General features: G+C 45.5%; 1 protein-coding gene across 1 annotated transcript in view; it reads left to right on the plus strand.

Moving 5' to 3' along the window:
- NOBOX (NOBOX oogenesis homeobox) overlaps positions 1–11924 on the plus strand; it is a 29627-nt gene extending 17703 nt beyond the window's left edge. Inside the window, exons 6-9 of the mRNA XM_033148349.1 lie at positions 2217–2487; positions 6103–6446; positions 7272–7616; positions 11659–11924. Of these exons, the coding sequence (XP_033004240.1) occupies positions 2217–2487; positions 6103–6446; positions 7272–7616; positions 11659–11684 (986 nt within the window). The 3' untranslated portion in view covers positions 11685–11924. The remainder of the gene's footprint in view (positions 1–2216; positions 2488–6102; positions 6447–7271; positions 7617–11658) is intronic.
- Positions 11925–12207: the final 283 nt, after the last annotated feature.

A 12207-nucleotide genomic window follows, 5' to 3' on the forward strand; every position in this document is an offset into this window, starting at 1 on the left:
CATGAAACAAGTGTGCCTTTGCCCCAAAAAGGTTGAAAAACACTGCTATATGGTAATTTATGGACCTAATAGGCATCTAAAGCCATTTGCACATAACAAAATATGTATTTTATCAAAGTAATTGTTGAACTGAAATACAATTAAGAAGAAGTATATTAATAGTGAAATACAATTAAGAAGTATCTGAAGAAGTGTGCATGCACACGAAAGCTCATACCAAGAACAAACTCAGTTGGTCTCTAAAGTGCTACTGGAAAGAATTTTTGATTTTGTTTTGACTAAGAAGTATATTAATAGTGATGCTGGCTGAGCTACCTGGACGCGAGGACAATTTCTATATAGAGTGGCTTCTCTCAGATGTTAACGCTAATGTGACAGCAAAGGTAGCCAGGTTCTGTGCTAGAGCCATAAAAATTCGGTCCGAACTAGTCCGCAGTACCCACACAGCTTCAGGACAGAGCTAAAGACGAAACAGTGCTATAACTGGCTGTAGCCCACCTTTTAAAGTAGTGATATCTTCTTTTATCTAAAAATTTGAAAGCTTAAAGTTTATATTTGTAGTTCATATTTTAGCATGTATTTTGGATTGTTTTTTATGGATATGTGTGTCCTGGTTGAGAACCGTAACAATAAATCTATCTATCTATCTATCTATATTAATAGTGAAATAATTATTAAGCTCTAACTATGTAGGTTTTATTTTGTTTTTTATCTTATATTTTGGAAATGTACATCCAGGTTTTTTTCCCCTTTAATTTTTTTTGGGGCCCCAAGAGAGTGGGGCCCTAAGCTGTAGCTTGTTTAGCTTATATGTAAATCAGGCACTGGTCAGTATGATTATAGAAGCTGCCTTATGTTCTTGGCTTTTCAGTTTTCTCATTCACTTCCATGGAGACAGTACTGACACCCAAGCCAGTAAGAGCTGGGTTTGATGGTTTGTTTGTTTACGAGATTTAGGAGGGAGCCCCTGAAAAGCTGTGCCGCAATTTACACCTCATCATTGTTGGGGAACACCTGGACTGTGGTGTGTAGAAGGTTGACACAGAAGTTTGACACACACAAAAGCTCATACCAAGAACAAACACGGTTGGTCTCTAAGGTGCTACTGAAAAGAATTTTCTATTTTGTTTTGTATTTCTGTTGGTGCTGTCAGGATGCCACCTGTTGAAGGAAATATAACTGTATTTGATTATCAAATACTGCCTGCGCCTGGTCCCACCGCTCAAAACCTAGGCCAGGCAGTATTTGAAAGATAACTGGATCCCCATAGGTGTCAACTGTGCATTTACTCTGTGCTGCCCTGCCTCTGTCCAAATGTCAGGGAATGCCCTGATGGCTCAGTTGTTCCCCATTCCTGTCGGTATATGTCACTTGCACGCAGTTTCGGGGAAACCTCTTCTGTGCTAGGACAGGTGGAGTGTCGTTGACGTCAGGCAGATGTAACTGCGGAACCACACAAGCAACTCGAGGAAGGAATCTGGACTCTCCCACAATCCCGTTTGATCTTCTGGAGAAGGGTGTGATGTGACTCATGTTCCCTTTGACTTGTTTTGACACGATCTCCTCGGCTGTGCATCAGCATATGCAATTAACAAACTGGAAATGTGGTTCTTAAACTGAAGGCAAAACAAGCCAGGATGCTTGTTCTCAGTGCGATGCTTGAGGGTCACATCACACATTATGCAGAGGCAAACGTAGATTTGTTGCTGAGGGTTCACACCATGGGGAGCTGAGATCAACAGTGGCTCCCAGACGATGCATGATACAAGTGTGTCATACGGGGCATGATAAACATGCTCAGCATTGTATCATAGCTGCAAACCCTTTTTCTGGATTCCATCATCTTTTGACTCTCTTTCCCTGCAGTCTTTCACTCCAGTGTGGTGTAGTGGTTAAGAGCGGTGGACTTGTAATCTGGTGAACCGGGTTCGCGTCTCCACTCCTCCACATGCAGCTGCTGGGTGACCTTGAGCTAGTCACACTTCTCTGAAGTCTCTCAGCCCCATTCACCTCACAGAGTGTTTGTTGTGGGGGAGGAAGGGAAAAGGAGAATGTTAGCCCCTTTGAGACTCCGGGTAGTGATAAAGCGGGATATCAAATCCAAACTCTTCTTCTTCTTCTTCCTGAATCTTCTGTTTGCTTTCCACTTGGGGCCCTCAGCCCTGATGTCAGCCTCTCTTATATACAGTAATCTGCTCTTCCTTTTTCCTTTACAGTTGACTCTGTTACTGGCAGAACAACCACATATGACTCTGTCCAGACGAAAGACATCTCCCAGGGCATCTTCAGTTCCTTCGAGAAAGAAATCTTTCCTGCCATTCCAAGTCCTCCACCAATTCGTAGAGCCAGCCTCCCACTCAACGTGGTGTTTAACCCAAACAATCACATTGTTCCACTGAGGCTGGATACCCACAGCAGTGAATATAGTCCATCTAGCCAGGAAAGTAGCTGCAGTGAGGTCTTTGCCTACAGCACCCAGAACCAAAGGTAGGAGAAGTGAGCCTGCTCAGAGCAAGGTGAAGGCATCTCGCCTCAGAGTTCGTCTACATTAATTTGCCACCCGAGATTAAAAAAAAGGTTAAGTTGTATTCCCATAGCTGTTGGCTTTCTTCCTGTCCCACAAAATTGGTTGTCTTTATTTGCATTCCAGATTTACCATCCGCAGCTGTGAGTGTGTCATCTATGAGCAGATAAACTTTGCAAGGCTGCCTTACCCCAACCCACCAGGCATTTACCAAGATCTAGGAGTCTTGGTAGACCACAAACTTGACATGAGTCAACAGTGTGATGCAGCAGCTAAAAAAGCCAATGCAATTCTGGGCTGCATCAATAGGAGTATAGTGTCTAGATCAAGGGAAGTAATAGTACCACTATATTCTGCTCTGGTCAGACCTCACCTGGAATACTGTGTCCAGTTCTGGGCACCACAGTTCAAGAAGGATACTGATAAGCTGGAACGTGTCCAGAGGAGGGCAACCAAAATGGTCAAAGGCCTGGAAATGATGTCTTATGAGGAACAGCTTAGGGAGCTGGGTATGTTTAGCCTGGAGAAAAGAAGGTTAAGGGGTGATATGATAGCCATGTTCAAATATATAAAATGATGTCATATAGAGGAGGGTGAAAGGTTGTTTTCTGCTGCTCCAGAGAAGCGGACACGGAGCAATGGATTCAAACTACAAGAAAGAAGATTCCACCTAAACATTAGGAAGAACTTCCTGACAGTAAGAGCTGTTCGACAGTGGGATTTGCTGCCAAGGAGTGTGGTGGAGTCTCCTTCTTTGGAGGTCTTTAAGCAGAGGCTTGACAGCCATCTGTCAGGAATGCTCTGATGGTGTTTCCTGCTTGGCAGGGGGTTGGACTGGATGGCCCTTGTGGTCTCTTCCAACTCTACGATTCTATGATTCGAATTTGGTCACAGACCAGTTCCAGCCCACATACAATATCAAGGAATTCATAAACATCATGGGGATACATTTGAATTTGCAATTAGGTATAACAGGGACAATACACATATAGCAACAGTTATATATATATATATATATATATATATATATATATATATATATATATATATATATATATATATATATATATATAACTTAAGTTATAAAACTTAAAACTTATATGTCACTGACATATAACCTACAATTTAAGGCCTTAATCATTATGATAGCACAGCTTGTTCCATAAGTTTTATGGCAATCACACAGAATTTGGCTACCCTTAACGGGATGTGGGTGGTGCTGTGGGTTAAACCACAGAGCCTAGGGCTTGCTGATCAGAAGGTTGGCGGTTCGAATCCCCCTGACGGGGTGAGCTCCCATTGCTCAGTCCCAGCTCCTGCCAACCTAGCGGTTCGAAAGCATGTCAAAGTGCAAGTAGATAAATAGGTACCGTTCCAGCAGGAAGGTAAACGGCGTTTCCGTGCGCTGCTCTGGTTCGCCAGAAGCAGCTTAGTCATGCTGGCCACATGACCCGGAAGCTGTACGCCGACTCCCTCAGCCTATAGAGCGAGATGAGCGCCGCATCCCCAGAGTCGTCCGCGACTGGATCTAATGGTCAGGGGTCCCTTTACCTTTACCTAACTGGATCTCGGGATCCTTGTCCTCTACCAGGGATTTTAGACATTGAAGTTCGGATTCATTTGAATATTTTTGCATAGCAGGGGTAATAAATACTGAGCGTATATTCCCATAGAAACGGCAGCATAACAAGGCATGAAAGACAGTTTCTACCTCCATCAAGCCACAGGGGCAGACTCGATCCACATATGGTTTACCCTCAAATCTGCCCTGCAATAAGGCAGATGGCAGCATGTTGAATCTAGCGAGGGCAAACGACTGCCTGTATTTAGGTATTTGTAATTTTGACAACTAATTTGCTGGGGTAAATCCTATCTTTTATTGCTGCATGTTTATTCATCTCGTTCACGTGGCATTGCAGTGCCACATCCCAAATTCGTTGGCGGATTATTGCTCTAGCTTTCTCATAACCTACAGCTATCAGGGTCTGTGGGGGAAACCCCAAGCCTCTTAGCTTTTCATGCAATGTAGCTTTCCATTTAGATTGGTAGGAATCCAGTAGGGTTAAGGGTGCCAACCCAACAGCGAAAAAAGATAAGTTTGAACCAATAATGGATCTCCAGAATCCATATCCAAGTGCTAACAGGGATTTGCCCGACCTCCAGGCAGACAGGTGTGTTAGACACACAAGAAGGTATCCCTAGCAGGCAGAGATAGAACTTAGTTTGGAATGATTCTAAGGGAGCAAGGTTTAAGAAGCTGCAGATTCACCAGGCATGCTCTGCAATCTTTGCATGTGTTCTGCAGTCAAGTGTGGCGTGGTCTCTGTGTGCTATAGCATGCCTGTGAAGTTGGAAGGGACCCTGAGGGTCCTCTAGCCCAACCCCTAATTGGCCCCTTGTTTCATGGCAGACAAAATTCAAACAAAGGCATGAACGTGAGTGTTCACACTGGATGTTTGTCAGCTTTGCAACTCCGCTTCACTTTGGCTTTGCCATACATTGGTACTTACGGTTCAAGAACAGTCCTGTTTACGAACAATTCGGTTTACGAACTCCGCAAAACCGGAAGTAGTGTCCCGGTTTGCGAACTTTTATTGTTGTTCAGTCGTTCAGTCGTGTCTGACTGTTTGTGACCCCATGGACCAGAGCACACCAGGCACCCCTATCCTCCACTGCCTCCCACAGTTTGGCCAAACTCATGCTAGTCGCTTCGAGAACACTGTCCAACCATCTCATCCTCTGTCGTCCCCCTCTCCTTGTGCCCTCCATCTTTCCCAACATCAGGGTCTTTTCCAGGGAGTCTTCTCTTCTCATGAGGTGGCCAAAGTACTGGAGCCTCAACTTCAGGATCTGCCCTTCCAGTGAGCACTCAGGGCTGATTTCTTTAAGGATGGATAAGTTTGATCTTTTTGCAGTCCATGGGACTCTCAAGAGTCTCCTCCAGCACCATAAAACAAAAGCATCAATTGCTAACTTTACCTCGGTCTATAAACAGAAGCCGAACAGTGGAAGGGCACCGGCGGCAGGAGGCCTCATTAGGGAAAGCGCGCCTTGGTTTAAGAATGGTTTCAGTTTAAGAACAGACTTCCGGAACGGATTAAGTTCATAAACCGAGGTACCACTGTATCTTGAACTTTGTTTGGAGGCAATGTAGAATATTTGCATTTGGACATGCGAGGGGATTCCCCCCCACACACAAATGTGAGTATTAGCATTTTGGATTCTGTCGTACCTTGGAAGCCAAACAGAATCCGTTCCGGAAGTCCATTCGACTTCCAAAATGTTTGAAAACCAAGGCGAGGATTCCAGTTGACTGTAGGAAGCTCCTGCGCGCAATCGGAAGCTGTGCCGGACATTCGGCTTCCAAAGAACATTTGCAAACCAGAACACTCACTTCCGGGTTTGTGGCGTTCGGGAGCCAAAACGTGCAAGTGGCAATGCATTTGGCTTCCAAAGTACGACTGTATATCAGAACACGTGCTTCCCCAAAAAAAACAAACCCCAGTTATTTGTCCTCATATCTTGTGGAGTGGGTTATAATTCTTAACAATAACTTGCGAACTGTGTCTTTCCTCCAGCATCGACGCTCCTGTGCACCGTAGTTACCCTGAACAGCTGGAACCTACTGCTAACCTAGAGACCCCATATTACCACCCAAATAGCCAGCCTGGTGTTTACCAGTTTAGCCAGTATCCTCAGCACCAGGTGTCCCAGTTGCAACATGGCCCACTTCACCGTGCTGGCACTGCGTTGCCCAGTGTCGGCCTCACACAAGCTATGCCTGGTAAATCCACCACAGCATTTTTTCCCCTGGCTGGCAACGGGGGACTTGTAACCTATGGAACAGCAGAAGCTTCTCAAGGGTACCTGCAGAACCACGCAGGAGGACAGCTCCTAATACAGCCATCAGCCGGGAACTCGGGTGAGTACAGTACCTCGAATGGTTATTAAGGGGTAGATGCCATTGGAGGCGCTGTCAGCAGTTGGCCGGATTGAACACTGTCTGAGTCCTTTGACTCAGAAGGGGCCCTTGCCAGCACCAGGCATTCTGGGTGAGGTGGCTGCCAGCATTTTCTACAGCAGTTACAAAAGACTTTTTAAACGTGGAACATTTTATTTTATCTTATTTTAATTAGAAAATTTTATTTGCAAACAAACAAACACATAGACACAAAACAAAATTCATATTACCCTACCACCCTAAATTACAGACATTAAAATATCCTTGTGACTTCCCTCCACCGTCCCTCACCCTCCTATATATTATAATATTTTACATTGCAATTTTTAATCTAAATTTATGTTTCTTAACTCTTTTAACTTACAAAATTTATTTTATTTTATTTTTAACCAGCTTTAGCAACATTAATCCAAACATATCAACATGTTAGTTTTTTAGCAGTACCAGTAATCTTCAAAGCATTTCCATTGTATTTTTATTTTTCCGGTTTGATTGGTACCTTGTTCCCGCAGTTAATCTTGCCAGTTCTGTAAATTCAATTAGTTTATTTATCCAGCCATCCTTTGTGGATGTATATTTTAAATGTGGAACTTTTTTTAAAGGGTATTTCTGTGGCAAACTGTGGTGCAGGCCGCCCCACATTTTTATGACTTAAACTGTTGCTCGTGGTAAAAACACTTTAAAATCCCACAGTGGCTGAAACAGCATAAAGGAATTCTTTCTTCTCTTCCCTCCCCCCCCCCCCCGCCTTTCTCTTCTCCTTTCTTCGCTTCTGCCTTCACCTAGGCTATATCCCTGCATTTCAGACTGTGCCCTGGAATGAATTGTGCATGCAAGGAGTTCCATTTTCCAATCAACTTTGCTCACAAATGCAGTTTTCCGGCTCAGGAGGGGGATGTTTCTCAGCTGAGCAGGCACAGCACCTTCAGAACCAGAGTGGGCCTCCCAGTCCTTGTCTGCTGCAGCTGCCCAAAGCAGAAGGGCCAGGATATGCTGCTCTGTTGCTCCCTGCTGAGCAAATGGCAGACCTGAATTCCAACCTGGGTCACCAGTCACAGACACAACACATGGCGCTGCTTGAGGAGGACTCTGATACGGACAAAGTCCCCAAAGAGGAAGAAAATATTTCTGGTGAGTCCTAGTCATGCGGTCATCACGAGGTAGTTTGGAATGAAGAATTAAAAACTAGGTGTGGTGGTGTGAGAGCTGTGGTTGCATCTCCCGGTGGTTGGTTGGTTGGTTGGCTGGTTGGTTGGTTTATTTAAAGAGCAAAATGGTAGTGGAGCCATTCAGAATTAGGCTGTAGTTACAGGTGGGTAGCCGTGTTGGTCTGCCATAGTCAAAACAAAATTAAAAAAAAATTCCTTCCAGTAGCACCTCAGAGACCAACTAAGTTAGTTTTTGGTATGAGCTTTCATGTGCATGAGCTTTCATGAGCTTTTATGGACATAAATCTGATATCAGGAATCACAAGACAGAGAAACCAGTAGGAGAACACTTCAATCTCCCAGGACATTCTATAAAAGATCTCAAAGTAGCTGTCTTAATACAAAGAAATTTCAGAAATAGACTGGAAAGAGAAGTGGCTGAATTACAACTAATCACCAAACTTAAAACCACGGAGAAACCTGGTCTGAACAAAGACATTGGATTCTTATCTCATTATACATAACAAAGCTATCTTTAGCCATCTCACCCCTTGCCTTTCCCTGCAAGACTAATTACAGCCGTTAAGAGTCGTCAACAGGTTTTCCACACCTATCAGCTGATCACCCATTCCCACCACCCTTCTGAGCAATACCCCTCCCCACTCCCTCACTATATTTAAGGATCTGGTGACTTCTGTTTCAGTGTATCTGAAGAAGTGTGCATGCACACGAAAGCTCATACCAGGAACAAACTCAGTTGGTCTCTAAGGTGCTACTAGAAAGAATTAGGCTGTAGTTGGAGAAGAGGAGGGTGGATAGGAAATGGTTTTGAACTAGTCACACATCCCTGCTTTTGAGTTGTTGGGAGCAGAACTGAGGGGGCACCTCAAGGAGGTCTCGATGATGCTCACAACCTCCGCTTCACTGTTGTCCCAAGAGTGAAATAAAAACCCATCTTGTGGAAATGGGAGGTGAACCAGCCAGTGAAAGGAAAACCAGAAGGTAGCAAGGTAAACTGCTGTTGGGGCCAAAGGCCAAAGGGAGCCCCATACCTCTCTCGAAGTATGGAGTGTTGACCCTCCAGCAGCACCTTTGCTGGACCCTCAGGAGAGAAGCTTCTGCTGCCTGTTCCTCCTTTCCAACTTGCAAGCAAGGGGAGGGGGCTTGCAGTCCCCCTTGATCCTTGTAAGGGCAGGTGAGTATGTTCTTAGCATTTTTCTTGGGTGCCGGGAAGAGCCCTCAAGGACATGGTTTGCAGGCTGTTTTTTTGAGACAAAACATGAGAGTTCCTACTCATTCATAGTGGCAAAGTTGGCTTCTGGAAGCAAAGGAGTCCCAGGTGGAAAGTTTTTGAGTGGCAAGGAGGGTTATCCTTATGCCCCACATAGGAGAAGTTGAGGATTGGGAGTGGAAGACCAGGATCCTTATCCTCCTCCACAGTTCCACCAAAGTGAAGTCCCAAACTCCCTACCAAATTGTCACTCTGTGGATCATCCTGTTTTAGATGCATGAGGATTCAAGGCACTTAGACCTGTATTTGCTTGGGCATCCAGGATTGTGCTGCCCATACAGAAGGCCTTCTAGGAAGGAGCTGAAATGTTCTTGCTGGCTTGAGACTCTGGGCAGAAAGTTGCACCTCTGGGTCAGCTAGAATCGTCCACCCCCTGCCATCCCTCTGAAATCCTTTAAGTGTGGTTCCTCAAATCCATGCTGATAAGGCCTACTTGCTTCGAGCATTCACCAACTCTGATCCCCAAATGGGATTGTGCTGATGCTCCACCCCACCCCACTCCAAAATCTTCTGTCAATTTTTTCTTTACGTGCTCTGAAAATGTAATGTGGGTTATATGGCAAAAGTGTCCTGGCGACAGCAAGCAGCAGTGGCGTAGGTAGGGCGGGGCATAGGAAGTGCTGTCAAGTATCCCGTTTTCCCCGGGATTCTCCCTTATTTTAAGCAGTTTCCCGCTGCTCTCCCTTATTTTTTATTTCCCTTAAATTTCCCGTTTTTAATGGAAGCAGCTCCTCCCCGGCTGGCCAGGGACTGGGTGGGAAGACCTCGCCTACTTGGAGAGAAAAGCCTCAGCCCTCAAAGCAAGTGGGAGCCGTTTCCCGTGCTTACAGGGGGGTGTATTCCTCCCCCTGCATCAGCCCCTATCCATTGTCGCCGATCCCCTCAGCTGCCCAATAGGGTTAGCTGGCAGGCGGAGCCTGGCCGCCTTTGAGCAGCTGCTGCTTCCTGTCCTGTTTTGATGGGATCAGACAAGAAGACGATGGGGCTCCATTGCATGGAGCACATGGCTGCCCTCCTCTTTGCTCCGCTCCGAGCCCGAGCCTGCTTGGAGTTTACATTGCTGCTCCACCCACTTTTGCTTCTGGCTCCACCCACCACTGACATGTGACTGTCCCCGGGATAGGTGAGACTGCTGATCCCTTATTTTCAAATCTGAAACTTGACAGCTATGGGCGTAGGGGGAGTGCCACCCCGGGTTCCAGGGGAAGGGGTGACACTGCCCAGCCCCACCCATCACTCCCCAGCCACCCGGCGCCTCGCCCGTGCATCTTTATGGATGGACGGGGCAGCCCCACGAGCTGGCGCTCACTCACCGCGGGAGCAGCAGCACCGGCCCGGATGCACTACGCATGCCCGGAAATCCCAGCCATGCGCAGTACATCCAACCTGTGTCGTGATGCCCCGCCCCCAGGGGGGTGCCTCCGCTCTGCCACCCCGGGCAGCGACAGGCTTCCTCCACCACTGGCAAGCAGCCATGGTCAGCTGAGGAATACTAATATTAGGGTCAGTGATAATACCAAGGCAGTACCCCCAAGTTTAACTGAAGGTTCCCAAAAGTAAATTTTGCCTTTTTTGGATTTTTCTTTGTAGGGTAAGTTGCAGGTAGGTAGCCGTGTTGGTCTGCCATAGTCAAAACAAAATAAAATAAAAAAATTCCTTCCAGTAGCACCTCAGAGACCAACTAAGTTAGTTTTTGGTATGAGCTTTCGTGCGCATGCGTACTTCTTCAGATACTTCTGAAGAAGAAGAAGAAGAAGAAGAAGAAGAAGAAGAAGAGAAGAGTTTGGATTTGATATCCCGCTTTTCACTACCCGAAGGAGTCTCAAAGCGGCTGACATTCTCCTTTCCCTTCCTCCCCCACAACAAACACTCTGTGAGGTGAGTGGGGCTGAGAGACTTCAGAGAAGTGTGACTAGCCCAAGGTCACCCAGCAGCTGCATGTGGAGGAGTGGAGACACGAACCCGGTTCCCCAGATTACGAGTCTACCACTCTTAACCACTACACCACACTGGCTGAGCTCATACCACGAACTAACTTAGTTGAATCTCTAAGGTGCTACTGCAAGGAATTTTTTATTTTACTTTGTAGGGTGAGTGAGGCACAGTAACATTCTCTCTGTGGTTGGAGTTACAGCTACACATAATGTCATTGCATAATTTAGGTTAAAGCTATGTGTTCCTTTAAAAGCCGGGGCATGATCAAATATAGAAAGGGATGGTGCTAAAGGGGCATGTCGAAAGGGCTACAAAAATGATGCTCCTAGTAGCTGTAAGAGAGCCTTTTCTACTTCAACTACTTCCCTTCTTCTCATGGGGGAAAACGGTACTGTTTGAAGTTCTCAAATGAGCTGATAAGCAAATGCTTCCTTTGGCGGCCAGTTCCCAAACAGCCATCTTCTCGTTGAGAGTCACTCTATTGTATGCTGGTGACCCCACGAGGTTCCCATGACCCGAGATGAAATGAGTCACTGTTCCCCCTTTTGGAACTGCTGTTCTAGATACTCAATTTCTGCTCAGGACGATCCCTTTACCATTAATAATGTGGGTGGAGAGTTCTATACTCAAGAGGGCTAGTATATGCCACACAGAGAACTCTGGCAACACTTTGGAAATAAGAAACGCAACTCTCTGGTGGCTAGCAAAAGTGGTTTTTTGCAAGGTATTTTAAATTTTTATTTTACCTCCACCTCCTTTCCTAGACAATGACTTCACAAGATTATTCTGATCTTTCCAGATTTCCCCGAAGACAGCAAGAACTGACTCAAGCTTCCTCGCGGAAAACAAGGGGGTTGAGAGAGAGAAAAAATATTATGACTTGGTTGTTTTTAAACCTTCTCTTAGAGATAAACAGAAAAGAATGTGCTTTGTGAAATTCAGCACCCCAAAAGACTAAAAAAGAGGAAATAACAGGATTGGCTCAATTGTTATAATTTAATTTATTATTATTGCTCTGCTGAGGAAGGAAACTGAGCAGAGTTTTATTGTTTCAATAAAACAAATTCAGCCCTTTGTTTTTGCATGTAAGATGACTTTTTGTTCTTGATACATCCAAATTTGTCTTAGTCCCTGATGAGTAGGATTCTTGCAGTTGTCAATCTGCTATAGGGAACTCTTGAGATTTCAAGAGTTTCCTCTGAATTACAGTGAAGGCCACCTGAAATCCATTCTTTCATGACAAGCCTGCTCTTTTCTTTCCTTGGTAAACCTTTATAAACAGAGGTTATCACTCTGTCCCCCAGGTCCTCCACAAGCTTCCCGAGTCTCCACCAGGCCCTCCAAGAGT

This window comes from Lacerta agilis, chromosome 5 (genome assembly GCF_009819535.1).
Source record: "Lacerta agilis isolate rLacAgi1 chromosome 5, rLacAgi1.pri, whole genome shotgun sequence".
NCBI lineage: Eukaryota > Metazoa > Chordata > Lepidosauria > Squamata > Lacertidae > Lacerta > Lacerta agilis.